The sequence below is a fragment of the Hemicordylus capensis genome, chromosome 3, assembly GCF_027244095.1.
Source record: "Hemicordylus capensis ecotype Gifberg chromosome 3, rHemCap1.1.pri, whole genome shotgun sequence".
In the NCBI taxonomy this organism is placed as follows: Eukaryota; Metazoa; Chordata; class Lepidosauria; order Squamata; family Cordylidae; genus Hemicordylus; species Hemicordylus capensis.
In genome coordinates this window covers 288,833,532-288,859,850 of record NC_069659.1, presented here as the reverse complement: position 1 = coordinate 288,859,850, position 26,319 = coordinate 288,833,532, and the positions used below count along the sequence as shown (strand labels likewise).

The 26,319-nt window shown below is 42.2% G+C and overlaps 2 protein-coding genes across 9 annotated transcripts in view; both read left to right on the top strand.

The window, feature by feature from the left end:
- KLHL24 (kelch like family member 24) overlaps window positions 1-13,675 on the top strand; it is a 36,772-nt gene extending 23,097 nt beyond the window's left edge. For all 5 annotated transcript variants that reach the window (XM_053307791.1, XM_053307789.1, XM_053307792.1 and 2 more), the window contains 5 exons: window positions 1,380-1,564; window positions 2,023-2,141; window positions 3,687-3,875; window positions 4,594-4,782; window positions 5,915-13,675. In XM_053307791.1, the coding sequence (XP_053163766.1) occupies window positions 1,380-1,564; window positions 2,023-2,141; window positions 3,687-3,875; window positions 4,594-4,782; window positions 5,915-6,115 (883 nt within the window). In that variant the 3' untranslated portion in view covers window positions 6,116-13,675. The remainder of the gene's footprint in view (window positions 1-1,379; window positions 1,565-2,022; window positions 2,142-3,686; window positions 3,876-4,593; window positions 4,783-5,914) is intronic.
- Window positions 13,676-19,272: 5,597 nt separating this feature from the next.
- YEATS2 (YEATS domain containing 2) overlaps window positions 19,273-26,319 on the top strand; it is a 58,918-nt gene continuing 51,871 nt past the window's right edge. Inside the window, exons 1-5 of one of the 4 annotated variants that reach the window (XM_053310438.1) lie at window positions 19,273-19,450; window positions 20,646-20,758; window positions 21,898-22,011; window positions 24,330-24,427; window positions 24,532-24,624. In XM_053310438.1, the coding sequence (XP_053166413.1) occupies window positions 21,912-22,011; window positions 24,330-24,427; window positions 24,532-24,624 (291 nt within the window). In that variant the 5' untranslated portion in view covers window positions 19,273-19,450; window positions 20,646-20,758; window positions 21,898-21,911. Of the gene's footprint in view, window positions 19,451-19,563; window positions 19,889-20,645; window positions 20,759-21,897; window positions 22,012-24,329; window positions 24,428-24,507; window positions 24,625-26,319 lie in introns of those variants that run through there. The other 3 variants (XM_053310436.1, XM_053310437.1, XM_053310439.1) reach the window with 3 other exon arrangements.

Below are 26,319 nucleotides of genomic sequence, written 5' to 3'. Positions count from 1 at the left end.
GTTTTTCACACAGGATTTTTAGCTCACATCTCCTCCAGGATGGAGGGTGTGTGTTCACATATTGGCCAGACTTACCCTGAAGTTCCTGCAAGTTCAGCACTTCACACACAATTCAGGTTTTTCATTGTGCGTTAGCATGTAGCCTGATTTATTTCCAGGATAAAAAAAATCCACTTCTTGCATCAGTTTGGGGGGGCAACTTCAAACTAATAGTAAAGCCTCTTCGTAAACTCATAGTAAAACCTGCTGTGTGAAAAACACCCAGCAAGCGCATTCCAATGCCTCAGGGCAGCCATAGATGAGACCTTTCCATGAGTGGCCACCAGACAAGCTGATGGAGCCATAGAGGGATTTCTCCAGACTGTCTTAATAGGCAGTGAGACTCATGACATAGAAGGCATTCTCTTACATATTCTGGGCCCAAGCCTTTTAGGGAGTGGCGCAGTGGGGAAATGCTTGACTAACAAGCAAAAGGTTGCCAGTTCGAATCCCTGCTGGTACTATATCAGGCAGCAGCAATATAGGAAGATGCTGAAAGCCATCATCTCCTACTGCGTGAAGGAGGAGGCAATGGTAAACCCTTCCTGTATTCTACCAAAGAAAACCACAGGGCTCTGTGGGGGCCAGGAGTCGAAATCAACTTGACAACACACTTTACCTTTTACCTTTAGTCCAAGGAAGGTTAAGGCCCTTTAACTCCTGTTGATTTTAGTGGCCAATATCATGACTAACAAAGTGTGAGTCCTACATGAGAAATACTGGTCCTGCGGATGGGTTCAAATAACACGGCACTGGCAATTGTTTGAAGACAGAAGTGAATTTTTGACAACTTCCCCTTCAGCTCAGCTGGAAATGTTTTGTGCCATAAAAATATGTCCCTGAGGGTCATGCAGCCCTCAGGGACACATTTTTGCATGGCACAGAGCACTTCTAGAGAAAATGGAGGTCATTGAAATTGTGCATGTACATATATGAGCACCAGTGCTGCAATACACAAGAACTGAGCAGAAGCAGCAGTGCTTCTCGCGTCGCACCTTTTGTCAGTCAGGATGTTGACCAGTGGAATTTAAGCACGTCAGACCTTCTTCAGTCTGTTGTCAGAGATTTGGGATAACCTTTCCTCACATGTCTCTGTTTTATCACAGTGCTTTGCAAACTTAGGTTTACTCTCTTTTGAAATAATAAATACATTGTTTTAAGAAAACGTTGAGGGAGAAAAACTGCATGAGCACTTGTTTTGCTTTTTATTCCCCACCCCACCTCCAAATTATTTTTTTCTAATTGCCAGCTTTCCAATATTGGGATTATAACATTGCTTTTAGGTTTTTATAGTTAGATATGTATTCAACAAATACCATCTTTTGTTTTTCTATTCCTAGATCTACTGGCTATTCTGAAGTGATAGTTGTTGTTGGAGGCTGTGAACGAGTTGGGGGTTTTAATTTGCCTTACACAGAATGTTATGACCCTATGACAGGGGAGTGGAAATCACTGGCTAAACTACCAGAATTTACAAAGTCTGAGTATGCAGTTTGTGCTTTGAGGAATGATATCCTTGTTTCAGGTAAGTATTTTGTGTTACATGTGAGAACACTATAATTGAGAAAATGCTGTTTTGCACAGAAGCAGGGATAAGTGGATGCATAAATGACTCATAATCCTCTTTTGGGTAACATCAGAAGGGGTACTCTCCACAACTCCCTATGGTGATGTGTGGAAGTTCCCAATGCATGTAAATCTTGTGCACAAGTTTCCCCTTTAGGCACTTCAGTGGAGCAGGAAAATGGAAGGCAACATCCAAAATCATCAGTGTGGAGTGCTCTGGAGGAAAAAGTGTTGTTGAAAGGAATGGTAGAAAAAGGCATCATTTCCATTCCTTAGTGGCCAAGACTTCTTGAATTTATTATGTTTATATATTAGTTGTGCATTTTATCTGTAGAAGTGTATACAACTTTGCATGATTATATAAAGGAACACTTTTGTTTAAAAATAACCAAATTTACCACTTTTGTTTTTAATAAGGTGGAAGGATCAACAGCCGTGATGTGTGGATTTATAATTCTCAGCTTAACATTTGGATCCGAGTTGCATCTCTTAATAAAGGGAGATGGCGTCATAAGATGGCTGTTCTCCTTGGTAAAGTAAGAGACCTTTGTTTATTAAAGACGTTTACTTTCCTAAGCAGGTTTGGAATGAAACAACAAATATCTAGAAATTAGATTGCAATCTGTCAGTTCTGCCACCTTCACAATCAAACTGGTTTGCAGTTATAACAGAAGGTTGTACTAATGGTGACTTTGAGTCTGTCTGGGTGGAACTACACATTACATTCAATACTATCAACCATAGTACTCGTCTGGAGCGTTTGAGGGGGTTATGGGTAGGAGGCACTGATTTGCAGTGGTTCTGCTTCTACTTCTCGGGCAGATTCCAGAAGGTGCCCTTGTTGCTCTTCAAAATCTGAACTTTCCTACGGTGTCCTTCAAGGCTCCATATTGCCTCCAGTGTTGTTGAACATCTACATGAAACGGCTAGGAGAGATCATCAGGAGATTTGGTGCAAGGTGTTATCAGTATGCCAATAACACTCAAATCTGTTTCTCCATGTCAACATCATCAGGAGAAGGCATAACCTCCCTAAATGCTTGGAGATAGTGATGGGCTGGATGAGGGATAACAAACTGAGACTGAATCCAGATAAGAAGGAGGTACTTATTGTACGGGGTTTGACAATTTGGATCTGCCAGTTCATGGGATCACACTTCCCCAGAAGGAACAAGTACGCAGACTGGTAGTGCTTCTGGATCCAAACCTCTCCCTGGTGTCCCAGGTTGAGGCGGTGGCCAGAGGTGATTTCTATCAGCTTCAGCTGATATGCCAGCTGCGTCTGTTTCTTGAGATTAACAACCTCAAAACAGTGGTTTTGAGATTAACAACCTCCAGACTTGACTACTGCAATGCACTCTATATGGGGCTGCCTTTGTATGTAGTCTGGAAACTGTAGTTGGTACGGAATGCAGCAGCCAGGCTGGTCTCTGGGTCATCTTAGAGAGACCATATTACTCCTGAATTGAAAGAGCCACAATGTCTGCTGATAAGTTTCTGGGCAAAATGCATCGTGCTGATTATAACCCATAAAGCCCTAATCATCTTAAGCCCTGGATATTTAAGAGAACTTCTTCACTATGAGCCCCTTCACCCATTGAGATCATCTGGAGAGGTTTGTCTGCAGTTGCCACGGGCTTGTCTGGTGGCTACTCAGGGACGGGCCTTCTCCATTGCTGCCCTGAGGCTCTAGAATGTGTTCCCTGTTGAGATAAGAGCCTCCCCATCTCTGACAAATTTTAAAAACGCAGTTAAGATACATTTGTTCAGTCAGGCTTTTAATTAGATTTACAGGTTTTAATGTTATGTTGAATTTTAATGTTTAACTGTGTTAATCCCCCCCCCCCAATTTGTATTGTTTTATTTTAAACCACCCAGAGATATAAATTTTGGGTGGTGTATAAATATGTGTTAAATAAATAAATGAAGGCAGATTTAGGGTTAGTGTTGTCCTGTGACTTTCATTTTTGTCAAACTCAGCAAGTCATAATTGAAGACACTGAGGCATTGAATGATGTTATCTTTTCTAAATTAAACAGGAGATAGGCATATGCTAGTAATATTTTCCCTCTACTTTTAAAGGTGTATGTAGTTGGAGGATACGATGGGCAAAGTCGACTCAGTAGTGTTGAATGTTATGACTCATTTTCCAATCGATGGACAGAGGTAGCTTCTCTCAAAGAAGCAGTAAGTTCTCCAGCAGTTACTAGCTGTGTAGGAAAACTCTTTGTGATTGGTGGAGGTCCTGACGATAACACATGCTCTGACAAGGTGGGCTAACCTTACTAACTTCCTTTTCTTCATATTAATAACATTTAAAATGTAAATCAGAAAAATATATACCAGTTGTTTTATTAATGTTCCGTCTTACAGAGTGATTGACTTGTGTCACACCATATATAGGTAATAATGGGCCTGTACAGACAATACTTTCAAGGCATGATTAGATTCCTCTGCAGGTGTGTCAATGATCATCGGAATGGGAAAGCATACATTTTCTATGCAGGATTTAAATATTAGATATAATGTATGATTTAAAATGAGTATTTGTCATTATGATGAGTTTAGATAAATGACCAGATTGCTCAGTGATGTTTGTTTACCCCTGACCATTGAGTTTGCTGTATAAACACAGTAGAGACCAAGATAGGATCACTGAATCTACCCACATTGATCTGTTCATCTGATTCTGCTTTCTAAGTGGGTATTAAAAACCCACAGATACAGTAATCATACATTAAAAGTATCATCTGATCTGGCATTTAGTTGGTATGCGTATGCCAAGTTTCTCAACTTATTTATTTTGGTATGTTTGTATACCATTCAAAACATACATCTTGTACTATACACTGGATAGACTTTGACTTGCCCAGCCATTTTATGGTTGTTAGCTAATAAGCATAAAAATTATGGGACGCTGAATCTTCAGCTACTGTATTAATTAGACTTGAGTAGTTGCTAAAGATAAAATGTGCTTCTTTCTTTTCAGGTTCAGTCATATGATCCTGATACAAATTTATGGCTGCTCCGTGCAACAATCCCCATTGCAAAGAGATGCATAACGGCTGTATCATTAAACAATCTCATCTATGTTGCGGGAGGGCTCACAAAAGCAATATATTGCTATGATCCAACTGAAGATTACTGGATGCATGTGCAGAATACATTCAGCAGACAGGTAACAAACATAAATGCACATTAATATGATGTCTCTTATGTGTGTAGATATTTATATAATATGAATGCAGAGTGACTGATAACACTTAAGTGCATCTATGAAAGTTGGTCTATGTGAATAATTATATCTCTTAGGAACCCATCCAGATCCATCAGATCCCAATCCAGACTATTCTGATAGATAATATTGGCATATATTCCCCCATACTGGAGCAAGCTTGCAGCACTGCTCTGGGATCAGATTGATGAACAGCTCAAGAATAACAGGAACAATTAACAGGGACAGCAATAACAGCTTAGGCCCAGGATATTTAAGAGAATGCCTTCTTCTGCATGAGCCCCACTGTTTGTTAAGGTGATCTGGGGAGGTACACCTGCAGTTACTGCTAGCTCATCTGGTGGAAACTTGGGGCTGGGCCTACTCTGTAGCCCTCTCTGGGGTTTGAAACATACTCCCTGCTAGAATAAGAGGCTTAACATCTCTGGTGGCTTTGAGGAAGGCCTTAAAAACACTGGTTTCACCATGCTTTTGGTTGAGGTTTTAATTGCTTTTAATTTTTGTGTTAATTTTTGTGTGTTGTAAACTGCCATGAGGTTATAATTTGGTGATATAAAAATATAATAAATAAAGAATAAAGAGAGGCAGCGTGGTATAGTGGTTAGAGTACTGGACTAGGACAGGGGAGACCTGAGTTTAAATCCCCATTCAGCCATGATACTTGCTGGATGACTCTGGGCCAGTCACTTCTCTCTCAGCCTAACCCTACCTAACAAGGTTGTGGTGAGGAGAAACTTAACTATGTACACCACTCTGGGCTCCTTGGAGAAAGAGCAGAATCATGTTTCTGGAAGCAACAGAATAAATCCGTAGCATTTAGGTGTGTGTGTTTTTTGTTTGGTTTTTTTACATTTATATTCTGCTCTTCCTGCAAGGAGCCCAGAGCGGTGTACATAGTTAAGTTTCTCCTCACAACAACCCTGTTAGGTAGGGTTAGGCTGAGGAAAGATGTGGGTTAGAGAAGATCATATTGGAACACGTCTCTTCCATACGGTATCAGAAGTAAACTTTGTTCCCAGCAGTGACTACTAGTATTTTATATTATCACTAATTTATTTGTATGTTTGGTGAACAGGAAAACTGTGGCATGTCTGTGTGCAATGGCAAAATCTATATCCTTGGTGGGAGGCGAGAAAATGGAGAAGCCACAGATACCATTCTTTGTTATGATCCTGCAACTAGCATCATCACAGGAGTAGCAGCAATGCCAAGGCCAGTCTCATACCATGGCTGTGTGACTATTCACAGATACAATGAAAAGTCCTTTAAACTCTAGAATGAGGAGAGTTTGTGAATAAGGAATCAGTGGCACATTACAAGCAGAATTCAAAATACTCAAGAAAATGAAGTTGCCTTTTCCAAAGTGTCATCTGGAAAGAAACACCATTGTGCTTTAAAACTGAAAAATCCATACAAGTGCAACTATTAAATATTGCCAGTAACTGCAGTCCAGCAATGTTATGCATGTTCTGGTTTGAAAATAATAACAGTTATTAATGGTTAAATCATATTCACTTCTATATTATCTGTCATCAAAAGTGTGGCCTTTGCCAACTATTCATGCCTATTTTATACTGATTATAGTCTGCATATTTTCATATCATCTTTGTGGTAAGTACTGTTAACAGCCATCAAAAATATTTGAAAATCTGAGTTCATAACCCTGATTTATGTGTACAGTGGTCTGAAAAACGAAACAGCTTGTATTGCCAGATAGCTTGTTGCAGTTTCTCTCAAATGGATTTATATTTATAGAGCTGCCATTAATCTGTCAGAATTTAACCTACTTAGACATGTTTTGGAGTAGATTTTTACTGAAATAGGTGTTTGAGTTGTAATCCCCCCAAAACATCTATAAAATTAGCTAATGATTCTAAAAAGTCTATTGTGGTGGGTGGTCATGAGGCTACTGTAAGAAATTAACACCTTTTCATGTTCTGTTCAGGTTGCAATAAAGCTTTGAGAATTAGCTGGGACAATTTTATACTGCAATTACTTACATTGATTGGGATACGAATTTACTCATTTGTGGTTTGGGATACAGCTCTGCAGCTTGTGCTGCTGCTGCTGATTTTCTTTCTTTTAACAGAAAATTAAATGGCAAAGGGTACCTGATTATAGTTTGGATATATTGCCTAACAAAGTGCTGATGACAAAGACCTATATCAGAACTAAGAGTTGCACATGGGGAATGCTTCTGCATGCACACATGGGGGAGGGGTGACTTTTTGTGATCTCTACATCAACACAGTAGACTAGTGTTAAAATATCTGAAGACTATTTTCTCTAAGCCACTTCAAAATATTGTGTTTTCAACTTCATTAACACTATAAACCCTTCAACAATGCACATTCTTTTCCTACAACATAAACAAGACAATCCTGTGTATGTATATGCAGAAGTAAACCCTACTATGTTCAATGGGACTTACTCTTGAGTGTATTGGAGTGCAGCCTATGTCATACACCTAAAGCCCCATATGTATGTGGTTACTCCAAAATGAAAATTAATGAGCTTTGCATTATTTTAATACAGCCATTGGATTATTTTGAATCTTACTTTTAAGCAAAACTTTAAGATGTTTTAATTATTCTTTATGTTTGCAGAACTTCCATTAGCCGCTTTTGTGCGGGGTGTGTGTGTGTCCATTTTCATTGGAACCGTGGCACGTATGGAAAAGTTACACATTCCCTCCCTGCACACCACAATCCCAGTCCTGATTGGGCCCCCTGCAACTGTTATTTAGGGGGGAAAACACAATCCCCAGTGAAACACAGGTACACTTCTTATCTATAGCATGTGTTTGAGGGACCACTACCCAGGTTCATTTTTAAGTTTCACACAAAAATGTGTACACAGTGTACAGACATCTGAACATCGGTACAACATAGCGAGGATGTTTTCACGACATGAGCTGCCTTGGTTATCCCAGGCAGTTCGTGTCCTCTGGAGCACCGAGAGCTGACTGCTCCAGACCTGTGCAGTCTGACTTCTCAACCTGATGTTTTACCGAGGTAGAATAAACCAATGCTTCATTCTACTTCAGCAGGCAATGATGTGCGTAGGTAGCTGGGCTTCCCCCTGGCCCACTGCCATTTTAGGCAGCAAGCCAGGGGGGATGAGTAGCCGCGTAGGCAGAGCGGCCACTCTACTGAAAGCAGCTGCTTGTGTGGTACCCTCTGGGAGGATGTGGAAGAATTTCTTCCTCCTCCCAGTCCCAGCTCAGAACTGTTGCTGTGCCAACCATGTGGGCGTATGGTGGGGCAGAACCCCAAAGAGCAGCCACTTTGAGGGGAAGGCAAGTAAGCTCCTGCCTCCACCACGCCCTCCCCCAGACCTCCCCAGACCTGTATCTAAGGTTGACTTAATGTCTGAATAAAGTTCTGATTTGACCCTGATTGAGACAAGTCAGAATTGCCCTCTAGAAATCTTCCATGTAATCTATCAAGTTTTCCTCTGAATATGATTAAATAGGTTATTTTCTTCCTACCACACAGTATGCTGGGATTCAATATTATTATTATCTAACAATCTGATGTATAACTTTGTTTCAGGTAAATAAGCCCAGGGTGGGTGGGTATTGGATTCAGAGTAACAGTCTCAAACTAACAACCTTTTGGACCAATGATCAAGTAAGCAAGCAGGTGATTAATAGCTTGTCTAAGCAGGTATTCTTTTCTCTTTTTTAATGGAGTAGGCAATGTGCCCATTTCTGAAACATTGGCAGGTACCTCTGTGGAGTATGAATAGTATTCTGAGAAATTACTAGATTTTACTGTTGCATTTCTTTCCTATACCAGATTTACTCACGTAGTATATGTATTAATTTCTGAAATGTACGTTATTTCCTCATTAATTTCAGTCACACTTTAAAATAAAAGTAGTAAACATACATGTACTTTTCACAGTGAATACTTAGACTGATAGTAACACACTATACATGCTGACTATTACTATGGTCAGCTGTTTATGCTGAACACAATATAGTAAGCATTTGCTGCAAATGATAAATAACAGACTGTTATATGCAACAGACAAAATTGGTACAAAAAATTGTACCAATATGTCAGATACGGGGGGCGGGGGGACTACTATGCCATATTAAACTGTACTTTTATGTCAGTCACCTTAGCCTTACTTCAGCAAGGTCACTAATATGTGACAAGTGTATATTTACATTTTATTTAAAATATGTAATGATTATGTTAGTCTGAATAATATGGCTTTTTGTAGGTCCCTTATTATAATCATTTAAGTCGATCCATATCCTCCAATTTTTATGCAGGACAATTGTGCATGCTTCATTCTAACTCCATTTATGAACCTGCTGTTGACTGAACTGAACAATCTATAATGGTTTTATTGGATTACAAGGCTTATTTTCCAGTAGACAGACATTTAAGTTTAATGTAAAATAGACGGTCAAACAGTGATTGGAGCAATGGTCTTTAAACTACTTAATCTAGCACAATCCAATCAACATGAATTGGATTATTATTAAGTGGTTTGAGGTTTCTAGTCTTGATATCTTATATTTAGCAAATCTATTTCTTAGGTTCTCATCCACCCATTTGCCATTGTTTTGAAAAAGGAATCAGATTAAATTAGTGATCCACGGGCTGACTTCCTAATAAAGACATCCTAATGAAGGGAGTTCTGTGGGGGGCACAGGAGGGCTCATACTTCCGAGTGCTGCTCATGCTCCACAAGATCGGAAACACATTGCTGATGGTCAGCAGCGTATTTCCAATCTTGCAGAACACTTCCAGGGCATGAGCAGTGTTTGGAAGTATTATTCCCCTTGCGTCACAGTGCACACGCAAGAGAACGGAGGAGTACATCTCTGCAGACCCTCCTTACCTCTACACTTAATTCGGCAGGATGTCAGACACTGTGTTCTTTTGCAGTTTGTTATATGACTGTATTGAGCCTCTTGTGTTTGGCTGACCAATGCATACATGGTTGTAGCATGCTCCTATTAGTGGGCAGGGGGAGATGGTTGTGCTACTACTTACTAGAACAAATCTTTAGACATTAGCAGTATGAATGTGCATTAGAACAATTCTAACCAAAGGCCCCACTTCTCTGACCAATATTTTTCTTCAAAAATAATATAAAATATTAATATGGAAGTATACACCACTTTGCATGTATCTTCAGGTTTTGGGGTTTTGTTTTGGTTTTTTTTTTTTTTTTTAAGAATGATCAACTAGATGCTCATAGCATTACTTCTTTGGAAGTATATACAATTAAAAGAAACAGTTCACAAGTGAGAAATGTTAAACAATGCACTGGATGATACCCAATAGCAACTATTTTTTCATTGCTTCTATTTTGGAACTTATATCAACACAGAGTTCCTTTTGAGATATGGTTTGTTTGATATTGGGGATTGTGTGGATGTAGCAGCATATGTGTCTTTCCTTTGCCTCCTTGCTTCCTTAAACCTTCTTTGTAACATTCCCGCTTTGGGACTTACTTCTGATTTATAATTAACAAGCTGAAGCATCCATTCATACTTGTAAATAGATCAAGCTGCTGTTAACTGTTTGGAACTGGTACTTATGCCCATCAGGCACCTGTCGATACAGTTTCACATATTGAAGTCATTCACACAAGCAAAAATTGTGTTCTACCCAGGTTTGGGAGCTGTGCGTGCTCCCAATTTTCAGTTGTGTGGGTGGACACCACTAGGAAGGAGGAAGAGAAGTGACTGTGTGGAAGGCGTCAAAGGAGAATCCAAATATATACATATATTTAAATATAATTATAATAAAACACAACCCTTAGGGAATACTGTTCAATTATGTAAGGAGTTATAAAACTCAGTCAATAAAACTATATCTATATACACATAACATAGTACTTGAGATGATCTCTATATCAAATTAAAAAGTCCAATAGTCCAAAAACTCATCAATAAGATGGGAGAAGCCAAGTCAATCCAATGTCTTGTTTTAGCTGAGAGATGACATATAATAGTTTGGCCAGCATCTGTTCATGGATATGCTGTTGCCAGACGCATTTCAACTCTAGTTGAGTCTTCTTCAGTGGCAAATCTAGTATCTAACAAAATATCACTGTAAGACAAAACATGCAAGATAAGCTAACTACCCAGATTTTCCTTCTACCTTGCTTCCGCACAATCACTTCTCCTTCCTCCTACCTAGTTGTTTGCACCCACACAACTGAAAACTGGAAGCACACACAGCTCCCAAACTTGGGTAAAACACAGTTTTTTGCTTCTGTGAATGACCTCATTGTGTCAATAATAAGCAACCACTGTTATCCAGGTGCATAGGGAGGCCAGCGGCAGCTCCTGTTCCACCCACCACCAGCCCCGTGTGTCTTATGTCAGACACAGGGGGCAGGGGTTTGCTAGCAAACGGGGCCATGTGCCCTATTTCCGAGAAAATTCCCGGCCAGCACCGCATTCACAGCATGGCCGGGAATGGCTCTCCCTGCTTTAAAAGGCAGAGAGATGCGTTCCCGGCCAGGCTGGGAAGCCAGCACTGGGCTAAGCTGCTCAAGACTGAGCCACACGGCTTGGAAACGGGGTGCGGCCCTGTTTGCGAGCAAAACATTGCCCCCTGCATCTGATGACACGGGGGCATGGCTGGGGCACTTAATGCTGTAAGTTTGCAATCCTATGCACACACATATGAGAGTAAGTCCCATTGAACACAGTGGGATTTACTTCTGAGTAAACATGCATATGATTGCACTAGAAGTCTATAGCATTATTTGTACTGCAGTTATTTCTGAAATGCATGTATAAAATTGTGCCTACCCTGTAAATACACTTAGCTTTTTATGGTTGTGAGGAAGCATCCGGTTTCTACTTTGTGATACTGTCTTTTTTAAACACATCTTTTTACTGCTATATTACATCTGAAACAGATTATAGTATCGGTAAATAGAAATGATGAGATACTAAGGTTTTTTGTGAACAGTCAGTCTTCTACCAGTTTGTATGTTGAATATAATTCAAATTACAATGGACATCTAGACAATAATGCTTTGTAAAATGAATAGCTTATATTTTTGGCAGAATATATATATTTAGTTATTTCCCATTTGGAGAAAATAGTTGCTCAACATACAGTATGTCACAGTAGAAATCATAGTCTCTCTCTCTCAAAAGATATCTTACCTATGCAATGGTTTTTTGGACCCATATTAAGGAAGTTATTTCATTTGGGAGGGATTCCAAAACTAACTTGTTAATAGAATCCTCAAAATTTAAAAACTTTTACTGTACTCTTTCTGCATACAGAATCAAAATAATATCAGATTGCATTTGCTTAGCTCAAGAATTCAAAATGTAAACAAAATGTGTTTATATTCAGCCACTGTTAGCTGCAAGCTTTGATTCTTGCTCAAGGTTGTAAATTCACTTTGCATGTGAAAAGCAGAAATATTTCTTTCAGTTAAACAAGTACAAATAGGTGTTTGGAATGAAACAACTTCTGGATTCTGATTTGCAAGAAGCCAGGTTTCTACCTGTGCTTCCCACCCCCACCTCCTCCATGTTGACTTTGGTGGCCAGCATCCTGACTAACAATGTACTTGTAGAAGGACACTGCATGGCTGAGTTCTGCTAACTGGGGAGCTTGTGTTCCAGACGAGTATTGCGCTAGTGTAATGTGTCAACTTAAGGGCATAGTGCAAGGATGTGGAGCAGAGAAAGGAACGTCTATTCAAGACTAGTCCTTGTGCTAGCAGAAGATGTTGACAAATTACGCAGCTACTGTTCTGCAATATTTGTTGTGTGACCTTGTATATGTCCTAGAGAAGGCTGTCTGCTAATGGTTACACATTACAGAGGACCACAACTTGGCGCAGCTCCACAACCTACTTATGCAAGTACCACTTGTTATTGCGCAAGTAGGCTGTTAGGATGTCGGCTAGTGAGTCCTTCCATTTTCTAAAACTAGCAATCTTGGAAACAGTTTTAGTTATATTGCACCCTTTTTCTGGTCATGTACCAAAATAAAGTTTTAATATTGCAACCTAGTTGCTAAAAACTGAAAATGCACCCAACATTTGAAGTGAGTGCCTCTTGAAAAGTCTAAAACATTCAGTATATCTTGTGCACTGTTATTTTTAAGCACTCTGAAAAGATTGCAACACCATGGATCTGATTTAGCAATTTGATATACATGTAAGGAATTTGCCTGGTAGGTTTTAAATGCAGTAGAAATTCTGATATTGGATTTGTCCTTATAACTCTTCATATGACTGACATATGGATTCTTTGGTATTTTTCTTATCAATGAAAAGCTCTCAAATAGTCAAGCCAACATTCCTTCTCCATTCTGTTAAGGTGTTTTCAGAATACTTAAATTGTCAGTACTACACAATAAATGGCAGCTTTATGAAATTTACCAGGTAAAATCTTCAGGTTATAACTTGCATTTGAATCAGGGGTAGCAATTTTGCTAATGATATCACTTTTAATGTGTTTTCAAACATATTGCCCTACTTAAGACTATTTTTGAGAACCATATTAGCATTTAATTATTTGTCCTATGCAGATGCACCAGTCAACATGTTAACGTTATTTTATGTGTATGTATTTATAAGTATGTGTGATTTGTTTTGGTGATCAGTTTATAATCATAATGAAGATGATCATTTATAAATAATATGTTTATAGTTTCTGTGTATGGTATGTAGCATTGTAGTATTTAAGTAAGAGTGAAAAGCATGTGATTATAGCTTATTTTGCATAATTAATCCAAAGAATAGACTCTGTATGTTTGTAAACAAATCTATTCTTAGTGTAATCGCTGCCAAAAGAATACAAATTCAGAATAAATGTTGCTAATTTGCATAGTTTTAGTTTTTATTGATTGGGATATTTTGGGTTTTACAGTTTGGAACACTGTAATATGTTACTATATGGCAAGGAAGGCACATGACCATATGTACTGGGATTCAGGGCCTTTCACAACAACTTTTTTTCCTTGTTCATTATTGAATGTCTATAGATTTCTTAGGAAATACAGAGAGAGAACTTTCTTTTCCCAGTCCTCAAAACTCAGTTTACTGCTGCTAGGAAGACAGTGGCTGACATCTTGACTAATGAAGCATGTGTGTAAGGAGGCACTTCTGAGCACTGATCATGCTCCAGAAGCATTGTGTTTCTGGTCTTCCAGAGCATTTCTGGAGGGCAAGCAGTGCTTTAGCCCTCTGACGCAAGAGCATGTGTGTAGGAGGACTGGGAGAGCTACGCACGGGCTCCTGGAGCAGCCAGGCAGAGCCTCCTTACTACCTTCATTAGTCAGAATGTTAGCCACTATTTTTAACTAAGATTATCAACTAAATTCTATACAGAACTAAGCAGCTGCGCAGTCATGCTTATAAATCACAATGCTGTGTCTATTTGTACTAAAATGTCATTATTCAAAATTTGACTAAACTATATTCCTAGCTATCTGAATTAAATACACAGCCCCTGTAACTGATCTAAAAGATCTGTCCTCCTCTCAGTACATTCCTACAAGTATTACTGAGAATTAATTATACACTGAATGAGAATACATTCCACAGACCATTGTTGGGCTGTATTATATAGACTTCTCTAAGAATGTGTCTTGCACAAACCCCACTGAAATGAATGAGAACTGTATAGAAGAGGCTACTGGTAGACACTGAGGCCATTCACACAAGTGACAAGTTGTAGTAAAAACTAATCTGCCTACTTTCCTTTCACTATTCCTAAAACTGGGCTAAATTTGGTCCAGATCAGTTAAGCAGTTCACAAGTTAGCCCACTTGTACCTCAAATGTTCATGTGTCCGCCATCTTGAACTGGGGCGAATGACATCATCACAAACTATGCATTTGAGGTGTCCCTATGTGTCCTTACAACTGTACCAAATTTGGTCCAAATCAGTTCCCACCTGCACCTCAGATGTTCACGTGTTTGCCATCTTGAATCAGGGTGGATGAAATCATTACAAACTACGCCCTTGATGCGTATTCCGATATGTCCTACACATGTAGCAATTTTGGTTCAAATCGGTTGGGTGGTTCACAAATTAGCTCAATTGTGCCTCAAATGTTCACGTGTCTGCCTTCTTGAATTGAGATGGATGATATCACCACAAACTACACCACTGAGGTGTCCCTACAGCTGTAGAAAATTTGGTTCATATCGGTACAGGCATTGAGAAGTTTGGCGGGGGACGACACACACACATGGAATGCCAGGTAATCTCATAAGCCTACTGGGAAGTAGGCTAAAAACTGTTCCACCCAGGTGGGAGCTGTGTGTGCTCTCAATTTTTGGTTGTATGAGTGCAAACAACTAGGTAGGAGGAAGGAGAAATGATTGTGTGGAAGCAAAGTAAGAGGGGAAACCTAGGTACCTTTTCCTCCTATCTTGCTTCCACACAATCACTTCTCCATCCTCCTTTCTAGTTGTTTGCAGAGGTGTAACAAGGGTGGGGCGGGCAGGGCACATGCCCTGGGTGCCATTGCAGGGGGGCTCAAAGTGCCTGCCCTGCCCTCCGCCCCAACTGCGGTCGGAGAGGCACCCTGCTGCCCCCTCCCAGCGAACACTTGCCGTTTATTTCAGACAGTGTTTGCTGCTAAAAGCGTCTATTCCCCTTCTCTCCCTCCAGAGAGGGAGAGAAAGGAAGAATAGATGCTTTCAGGCAGTAAGCACTGCCTGAAATAAACGGCAAGTGTTCGCTGGGAGGGGGGCGCCTCTCTGACTGCAGTTGGGGTGGGGGGCAGGTCATGGTAGGCACTTTGAGCCCCCCTGCAATGGCACCCAGGGCATGTAAGCACTGCTTGAAATGACGCTGAAGAGCTTGGTCCGGCTCTTCGGAGCTTGAGGCCATGCCCCCTTTGACATCACATGCAAAGGGGGTGTGGCCTCGAGCTCCGGCACTTGAGGCCACACCCCATTTGACATCACATGCAAAGGGGGCATGGCCTCAAGCTCCAAAGAACCTGAGCAAGCTCTTCGGAGTCATTTCAGGCAGGGCTTCCTGATTGAAAGTATCTATTCCTCCTTTCTCTCCCTCTCTGGAGAGGGAGAGAAAGGGAGGGAGGAAGAGAAAAGGGAATAGATGCTTTCAGGCAGCAAAGGCTGGCTCAAATAAATGGAAAGTGCATATAGCATGCATTTTCAACTTATAACATTCATCAGACTCCATGATAAGAGGGCCAGAAGGTTGTTTATAATAATAAACAAGAGATTCCTGATTACTGCTATGCAGCAGGCAAATGATAATTCCATTAGTTCCTTCAGGGTCTAGGGAAATGCGACTTAGCTTTGTATGCAAAAGATATTCCATACACAAATGCTGCAAACTACAATTTCCAACAAAGGAACCCTTTCAGCTGCCAAACTTAAATGCTTAAATACCACAGAGTGCAAAGTCCTTTTGCATTGGAAACTGTCATTGTCATTGGACCGAGTCTCACGATCAGTGAGACCTGGTTTTGTCCAGTGAGCAGGAAGAGCGGGCTAAGCCCGCTCTCCCCGCTCACAAGCAGGGGGGGAGCCCTGGGCGGCCGGATCGGCCACCCACACGATGGCCAGCTCCGAGCCGGAGCCGGCAGGGGGTGGGGGGAGCGGGGGCCGCGTGGCCCCCGCAAGCCTCAGTATGCCCTGCGCAAGCACGCAGGGAATACTGGGGAGACCCCCAAGCCGGGAGGCAGCTTTTAAGCCTCCTGGCTGGAGGTCTACTCGTGAGTAGGCGCGGCACGAAGCGATCTACTCACGATCGCACAAAGCAGGTTTGCAGGAGCGCTTGCTCCGCAAACCTGCTTTTTGCCAGGGGTTCTTGAGCAGGTTAGCCGCTCCAGAACCACCGGGCTCGGCTGCGAGCCTGGTAGTTCTGACGACCAACAAAAATCGGGTTAGCCTCTGCTAGCCTGAATTTTGTTGGTCATGAGAATAGCCCCAATGTGTTTTAATCAGGGCTGAGTTTTTTAAAAATTACAAATCTGATTATTTAAAATTTAAATCTGCTTTTAAAAAATTGAATTGATTTTTTTATTTAAATTTGATTTCATTTTTTTAATTCATTAAAAAAAATCTAGGTCAAAGATATCATCATGCATAATAATAATAATCTTATCTCATTATATTATATGAACATGTTAAGAGCAGTATATGAAGATAAGAGATAACAGTCCTGATCAATCCTATTCTGCAGGTGGTGTACATGCAGCACACATACACAGTCAAGCCCTTCCCTGCTGCCCGCAAAGTGCAGTGACAAAGATGGTCAACAAATTAATTGAGGATTTGGGATGAGGGATTAGACCTGAGTGAGGAGAAGTTATAAATTATTATAAATGCAAGAGATGGGGGTGGGGAATAGAAAGGGAAAACAAAAGTGAACAAATTAGTCATGCAATCCTGAGGAAATGATTTTGGAGTGTATCCTCCACTGTAGAAGGGAAACACCTAACATGGCAGCAGGCTGTGAAAGAGACCCCATTTAGGAACCTTTTAATGGCGTTTTCATGGGAAAGACAGGCATGTGCGTGAAATGCAAACAGTGCAACCAAAAAATGCAAGGCCCAGTTCCTTAAATGAAAAGCATTATGAGAAGTGTGTACCTATTACTGTGTGCACCTATTTTCTAAAAAGAAACTCACATCTATCTCTGAATGTAAAAAAAAAATGCATTAAGGTTATATTAGATTATTAATTTGTTAATTAAAAGATTAACGAGCTTGTATTTTTGAGCTGATATTATGGTAAAGTTATCTGAAAGATGGGTGTCAGATGTTTGGACAGGGGCGCAGTTTCAGTGCTTGCCCTAGGCGCTATTTTCCCTAGATACGCCTCTGGTTATTTGCACCCACACAACTAAAAACTAGGTGCACACACAGCTCCCAAACCTTGGGTAGAACACAGTGAGGTGCTTCATACAATGGGTGTGAAGCGCCATTCAGGGTAGTGCAGGGAGATAAATAAATATATATGTACAAAATATAATATAGATATATTATTTTACATTTATACATCCCGCTCTTCCTCCAGCAAGTCCAGAGCAGTGTACTACATACTTGAGTTTCTCCTCACAACAACCCTGTGAAGTAGGTTAGGCTGAGAGAGAAGTGACTGGCCCAGAGTCACCCAGCAAGTCTCATGGCTGAATGGGGATTTGAACTCGGGTCTCCCCGGCCCTAGTCCAGCACTCTAACCACTACACCACACTGGCTTTATATGTCTCTGAATATTATAATCCCTGGGATTTGTCAAGTCATTGTTTAAAGGGTGGTGCCAACATTTTGAAAAAGTCAAACTTGATGAAAAATTTCAGCGTTCCCCTAAAAAGAATCTGGAATTATCTCAAAATTTCAGGGGTTTCTCCCGCAGAGAAACATCCCTCACCTGTAGCAGTACATTTTAATAAAAAGACCTGCTTCTTGATTCTACTAAATGTGTAAAGTGATCCTAGTAGTACAATCCTATGCATGTTCACTTAGCAGTAAAGCTCACAGATTTTGGTGAAACAAAGTGTGCTGTTGAATTGGTGTCAACTCCCGGCAACCACAGAGCCCTGTAATTGTCTTTGGTAGAATACAGGAGGAGGGACTTACCATTGCCATCTCCTGCGCAGTATGAGATTATGCTTTTCAGCATCTTCCTATATTGCTGGTGCCTGATATAGGTATTTACCCCCTAATAAATGTGCATAGAATTGCAGTCTAACAGTGCAATTCGATGCATAGGTATTCAGAAGTAAGTGAGTTGTTCAATGGGACTTAATTAGAACTGCCAAGTAAATGCACAGAGAGGATTGCATTATTAGCACAAGTAAAACTCTCTCTGTGTTTGCCACCAGCCTGATCTACTGCCACAGCCACGCAGGGATGCAGTCAGAGGGAAAGGTTGAAGAACAACTCAGTGGGTGGGGGGAGAGAAAAGCCACTTGCGTGGGGGGGGGGAGAGATACAGGGTTTTTTGGGTTTGGCGCGGGGGTCAGTAAAATGGAGCGAGGTGACTCTTGAAATTGGGGGTGGGGGTTGTCTGCACCCCTGAAGGCAGGCAGCAATTTCTGACCGCTACACTCTATCCAAAAACGCAACCCTTAAGTTTTGCTACCTGTGGGCCTGAGAAGCAGCTACTGATCAAAGGGCGAGACTCCTGGCAGGTTATCCGATCAAAGACAAAATGAAATCTACAGTATGCAAGGTGGAAACCCTGCCAGAAAATGAACGCGTGCCAGCAGGTGGATTGGAAAACCTGTACCTGTTGAATCACTGCAACCCTGCTAGGACGGGATGGGGACTACCAAATAAGGCCATGATCCCGATTAGGAGAGCGCTCCACCTGCCCAGCGTATGAAGCCCTCTGCATGCCGCGGGGAGTCCGCCCGGGGCTGCCAAGAGGGCAACGGGCGAGTCTAGGCGAGCGCCCCCTCCAGTCACTGCCGGGCTCTCCCAATGCCCGCCCCTTCTCCGCTCTCCGCCTGCGCAGCCGCGCCCCTCCGTCGCCGACTCGCCGTGACGGGTAGGCGAAAGAGCAGAGAGCTGATGGCGGCTGCGCGCTGCAGGCGGTGGCCTCGTTGAGCGTCGGGTTGGCTCTTGCAAAGGGACCGGCGGCGGCCTTCCGGGGTTTCCTTAGCAAGCCGGTGAGTAGTGCGGTGGGAGCTAGAGTTCTGCGTCTCCCTTGGCTGGGAAGCGGCAGGGCGTATGTGGCGAGCGCCCCCGCTGGCGCGGGCTTAGCTCTAACAAGAAGCTGGAATCCCTTGCAGGAGGGTGTAGAGCAGTTGCTTGCTTCCAAAGCGTCTTTCTCTTTTTGCAGCTTCTCCAGCTCTCAGATGGGGAGAATGGTCATCTTGTACTTAGATCCTGACCATATTTACTTGGGAGTAAGACACTAATCGGTCTTGGGGCAACTTAACTTCGAATTGGCATGCTTACAGTCCAATCCAGTGCATGCACTCAGAAGTCTTGTTGAGTTCAGTGGAACTTGCTGTCGGATAAGTGAGCATAGGACTGCAGTTTCAAGTTCTATCAGTGCTTGCTTAGAAGTTAAGCTGGTTAACTTTAGTGGGACCTATTTTTGAGTAAGTGCATGTGCCGTGTGATTGTGCTGAGTTGGTGCACCTAAGCCTCTTGTAATCAGTGGCGTTAATTTCGCAGTACATGTGGTTAGGATTGGTAGTCTGCATATGATCAGACTGTTAGGCAGACAGCTAGTTGTGTGGCTTGATCTTATAATTACTTGCAAATAAGGATCGCCCTAAGTTCTGCAGACTTGTTTGCAAGTAATCATTTATATGGTTGCAGCCTTAATGTTTCTGGCCAGGTCTCAAAGACCACACTATTGTATTTGGCTGGGAGGCTCGGTGTGGGTTGGTTGAGAATTCTTTGAGAGTGTCCTATGTCTTGGTGTGCACCTTCCTGCACTTCAGCTTGTTCTGAAGATCCTTATAGAGTTGGAACCTCCTTACCCTGAAGATGACCCTTGTTGAGTGAGAGCAAGGAGTTGGATGCTACTTCTCTGCAAACTAGTATCCCAGATTGTTGCTTTGCTCTTGCGTATCTGAGCCAATAGTGCCAGTTTCAGAGTAATATTGTATTTATAGTAATACATTGGGGCCACACTTTGTACACCCCATCCTAAGTACTGATAATATCTTGATAATACCTTGATAATATTGTTGATAATATCTTGCGCTACCAGTCTTATGTTTTACTTACCTTTTACATGTTGCAGAAATCTCATATAATGAAATTAAGGATTGAAATACTATTATGCCAGAGTTAAACATGCTAGAAAGCTCAGTTAAAAGAAAACATTGCTGTTCTTTTAAAAAATAGGTTTTTTAAAAACGTGAAACTGAAAAGGCTAAGGAAACTAAGAAGCCTTCTGCTGAGGTTGAAAGCTTGCATAGATTGAAGAAAAATCAGATTCTGCATCTGACACACCTGAGGTAAGATGATATTGGATTTGGATTTGGTTCTCATAAATATATATATCACACACACATCTCCCTTGCCTAAGAAAAATGAGGAGGAGCAAGAATAAATGGCTTACATTGTTGGAGGTCTCCTCATTAGGGCTGCACCTACACACTATTGCTCAGTCTCTGATTTAGGTTGGATGCATCTCACTTTGCTCTTTCAGGCAGTGTACAGATGATAGCTTTTTCAGAGACTTCAAGGCAATGCCTGCTAACTTGGCAAAGAGGCACCTTTTAATGTGGTGATTCTCTTTATTTAGCAGGGGTGTACCTATAATAGGGCAAGGGGAGACAGTTGTTTGGGGGCCCACTGCCTTGGGGGGGTGGGCCCAGAGGCAAGTCACATGACTGACTCCCCCAGCTGCACACCTGCCCGGGCTTCCTTCCATTGGATTCATCCTCCGAAATCGATGTGAGTGTTAAGACCTGGAGCTACCAGAACAGCATGTCTTTCTCTAGTACCATTACATGACCTGCATTGTTGACAATTTACAAAACCTTTTTAAAAATAATTTAGGATGATCTATTGTGGCACATAGGTGAGAGAGAGATAATTTTACTATGCTTTTTGTTACCACTATTCAGCCTCATTTAAGATTTCTTTACTTCATGAGCTGAGCTTCAGTGGGGGGCATTTTAGAATCTTGTCTCTGGGCCCACTCCAACCTTGCTATGCCCCTGGCAGGGGGAGAGTAACTGGCCCTCTCCACCCCCAGCACAGTACTTCCAGTGACTGTTGCTGGTGTCTATCTTGTGTTTCTTTTTGTGTCCCCTTTGGGGACAGGGATCCATCTTATTTATTTATTTATATCTCTGTGTAAACCGCCCTGAACCATTTTTGGAAGGGCGGTATAGAAATCGAATTGATGATAATGATGATGTAGAGCTGACATTGCCTCCAGTACCCAGCTACTGGCTACTGCAAAACCACACAATTCAGAATCTGGTCTGGAAGACTTGAACCAGTTCATCAATCTTGGTAGCATTGGGATAAATCATTAGGACATATTCTTTTTCTCCCAGTCAAATTCTGTGATATGACCCTAGGAATGGGAAGCTTCTCTAATGTTCGAACATCATATTTGGATCCCCCCTCCCCTTTCTTCCAGTGAGGAGCCCAAACATGTCTGGAATCAAGAGAACGATAGAGGAGATGGACCCAGACTATGAGGAGATCTCAGTTGTACATACAAATAAACGTCACAAAGCAGTTGAACAGTCAGGTAAGCATTTTGAACTTAAAATTTAAAGAGAGGATGGAGTTTGGGAGGGAGGAGCCTACATCATCTGTCAGGTCCCATGTTCAGTCCCTGGTATCTCCCAGTAGCGCTGGGAAAGACTCCTGCCTGAAACCTTGGAGAGCCACTGGCAGTCAGTGTGGCTAGTACTGAGATAGATGGAGCAATGGTCTGAATTGGTAGAAGGCAGCTTCCTATGTCAATGGATATACACTCTGTTAGGTCTCAAATCTGTGAGGAACTGCTGCTTTTAAAATCAATACCAAAAGTCATCTGTGAAGTTCAAGAGTGGGCTTGGTAGATCAAGAGACCCCTTTCCTCTCTCTCCCATCTCATTGTAATAATTTAAATTACTAAATCCAGACACCTCACTTGATCAGAACTATTTGCTTTTATATAGCATTCTTCTCACATTTTCAGTGCTTCAAACACATTGGTAACCCTTACAACAGCTCTGAAAGATTGTCATGCTGATCCATGCTCTTGTAACTTGTGAGAGTGGTTATGTTAACTTGCTTGCAAAGGGAGCTGCCTTACTGAGTCAGAGCATTGGTGCATCTAGCTCAGTATTGTCTACACTGACTGGCAGCGACTCTCAAATGTTATTGGTAGGGGTCTATCCCAGCCCAACCTGGAGATGCCAAGGATTGAACCAGAGGCCTTCTGCATGCAAACCACTAAGCTACAGCCCCATCCCCTAAGGGGAATATCTTGCAGCAGACAGTGTAGTGTGCATGTAGTCACCCATCCAAATGCAAACCAAAGTGAACCCTGCTTAGCAAAGGGGGACAACTCATGCTTGCTTCCTCAAGACTTTCTCTCCAACCCACTTCAGACTTGATGTGTGGCAGTCCAAGCTTCAACTAGTGCAGAGTATTTCTGCCCCAAAATATATCCAGGTAAATGATATTCCATCTATTTTGTTGCCATTGCACTGATTACAAAGAAGCTTCTGGACCCAACTCAGAGGGTTGATTTTTAAAGTTTTTTGGCACCTGGGACCTATATAATTCAGAGTCCATCTCTCCCCACATAAGCTCAGCCACTTCCTGTGTCTTGGGTGGTGCCTGCTCCATGTACCCATGGACCTTCTGAGGTGAGGATGTTTGTAGCAAGGAGCAGGTCTTGTACCAAAGTTGCTCAAAGGCTTTGGAAAGATCTTCTCTAACAAAGTTCTGAGCTCCTCTGGTCTGTCAGCTTTTCAGAGAGGATGTACTCCTACCTCTTCCGGAAGGCCTATAGGTGGCCCTGTGTTGGTGCTGCGGTTGATTCTGTTGTATTTATTCATTCCTGTTTCTAATTTCTTCTGTTATATTTTTTCTATGGATTGTTTTGAAAAGGCACAGTGTAAGTGTTTGAATACATAAGGTAGCCAAATTTATTATTCCACTCTTACAGATGGTGTCTGAGACTCAGGGCTGGCTCAGATGACCCAGCGGTCCACGAAACTTTGATATTCCAGTCCATGTACGTGACTGGAATATCTGGTGATCCTCCATAGGGATGTGCATGAGCTGTTTGTGCACTCCCGGGAGGGATGCCTTTAACAAACAGGTAAGGAGCTCCTTACTGGCTCGCCCCCTTCCCGCCGCTTCCCCCACCACCGCCGCCAGCACTTGTTTTAGAAACAGCCATGTGGGGCTGCAGCATTCCTTCCTGCAGCCCCACATGGCTGTTTCTAAAACAAGCGTCGGAGGGGAGGGGGCAAGCAGGTAAGGAGCTCCTTACCTAGTTGTTAAAGGCACCCCCCCCCACACACACACCACCCATTGAGCCGTCTTGAATACCAGCGGGCCTCCGAACAGGTTCGAACACTGGCGAGTTCAATGGTGGGGGTGGGGTAACTTTAAGGGTGGGGGAGGGTGCACTTACTCCTCCCCCACATCTCCCCCTGCCAGCGCTTGCTGGAAAACCAGTCCAGTGGGGTAGCCGCGTCCCTCCCTGCTGCCCTGTCCGCTCTTCAGACTGGACTGGAAGTAGGCAGAAGTACCTTACGTGCACCAACATGCACAGATGCACGAGCTACGTCCGACTGCTTCCGGTCTGAAGCGTGGACATGGCAGCAGAGGTATACTGCCACTCGGCCAGATTGGTTTTCCAGTGAGAGCCAGCGGGGGGGAAAGTGGGGGGGACGGGTAAGTGCTCCCTCCCCTGCCCCACCATTGAACCAGCCTCTGCCAGTTCCGTGCACATCCCTACATCCCACACACCTTCAAGGCATGAGTAGGGGAATATGGTGTGGAGGGTGCCCTCAAGTCTCTTACACATAAGAATCTCACTTCTCTTCATGGACTCTTGAACAGCTCGACATGCTGCAGTACAGAAGATTGAGGCAATTATTAAAGAGCAGTTTTCTGTTGAAATGAAGAATAAAGAACATGAGATCGAAGTCATTGATCAGGTACACAGATCTCCTACTCATAATTTTTTGGGGAGGGAAGCAGTGATGTGCTTGCAGTCTCTATACTTCATAACATTCAGGCCTTTCATCTCCCCTTTTTCTAGCGCCTGATTGAGGCAAGACGGATGATGGATAAGCTGCGTGCCTGCATCGTTGCAAACTATTATGCTTCTGCTGGTCTCCTTAAAGTTGGAGAGGTAAAAGTTGCTTTAACAGAGCAATTGAATATTTGCAAAACGGGGATGCCTTGACTTTGCAAAAATATTGTCTTGATTTACTTCCAAATTCTTGGCGTTTGCATTTTGAAATGCTTCATCCAGTAAAGTTGTAGAGAGAGTACTGCTTCTGCTAGACAGGACTGTACAATCTTGACCCTCCAAAGGTGTGTTGATTACGACATCTATCATCCCCAGTTTCAGTGGCCAATAGTCGGGGATGATGGGGTTGTCCAACGTCTGCAGGAGGGTCAAAGTTGTGCAGTCCTGTGCTAGAGTGTGACTGCAAGTGTTTGTCAGAACAAGTTATACTCTAAGTCAGGATTTACTTTCAATCATAAGATTTATTTAACCCATTAATTAATAGTTCAGTATAACAATAGTATAACCAGTATAACCATGGTTTTGCATTATATCTGAACATGAGCCTTCCCACAAAACTTGGATTGTTTGGGATTGACAGACCAAGATCTGAAACCACGGTTTGAAAACTTCTTTGCAAACCACTTTGTGCTGACTGTAGTTTCCTATACACTTGACTTCACAGACTATTGAAAAATCAGAGTTAGGGCCTTTGTCCCATGAATCTTACTTGAACCAGTGTTGTGTTGTTTTGTACATTCATAACCTGCCTTTACAGTCTCAAGGAGGACCCTCAAGAGCAGGTTTAGCCTGTATTCCATTGGTTTCACTGAATACACTGTTCTACTTTCTCCCATATGAAAGTAGTTTCCCCATAGCAGTGAATGGCAAATAGAGATGATTTGCAGATACTGTTGCAGTGAATATCTTCATCATAGCTATTTCCAGGCAGCAATAAACTGTGATGTGAGAAGCTTGCATACAAGTTCTAAGTGAAAGCTTGCTCACTCATACTCCTGTGGACTTCCGTCCTCCTTCCCTGTGGGGTCTTATGCTGTGCTTGGACAGCTTTGTGTTATTTTAGCCATACCACCTGCCAGCCAGGTCTTGCTTTCTGAGAATAACCTGACTCTTTTAATTATTTACTGGTGAATGGAGACAGAAGCTTGCAGGAGCGTGTGGAGGGCAAGTTAGCTCTCACTTGGAACTTATGTGCTAGTGTCTCACATTGCCGTTTATTGCTGTCTCAGAATGGCCCATGTGTCTCTTTGCACAGACCACACCCACACACCCCCACACACTGCATTCCACCGGAGTCCTTGTGGTATACAAGCCCTTCCTTCTCACACCTTATCTGTTGTCATGATGGCATTTTGAAATTAAAGAATTGCCAGGTTTTAATACCAGCATAACTTATTTTAAAATGTACATATTTTAGCAGTGCTAAAATAATTCAGCCAGAGCACGCCTCAAAGGCTTTTCAGAAGAGAGTCTGAACTGTTCTTCTGAACCCAGAGCAAGAGCCAGCCAGCTGCAAGCACAATGCTGTCACTTTTGTTTTCCATGTGGAAAATAGCCTCACAAGTAATGTGGAAGAGCTAGTTCCTAAAGAGCAACTCTGATGGTAACATGTGTTGCTGCTGCTGCTGCTGATTAAAAATATTTATATCCCACCCCTCCAGTACATTACTGCTCAGGGCAGCTCACAACTTTTATAAAACGGTTACAATATAAAATCAGACTAATAAAACTAACCAACAATCCAAGCTAAAACCACAATCAAAATAGCTTTTACAATTCCAAATTAAAATCTTA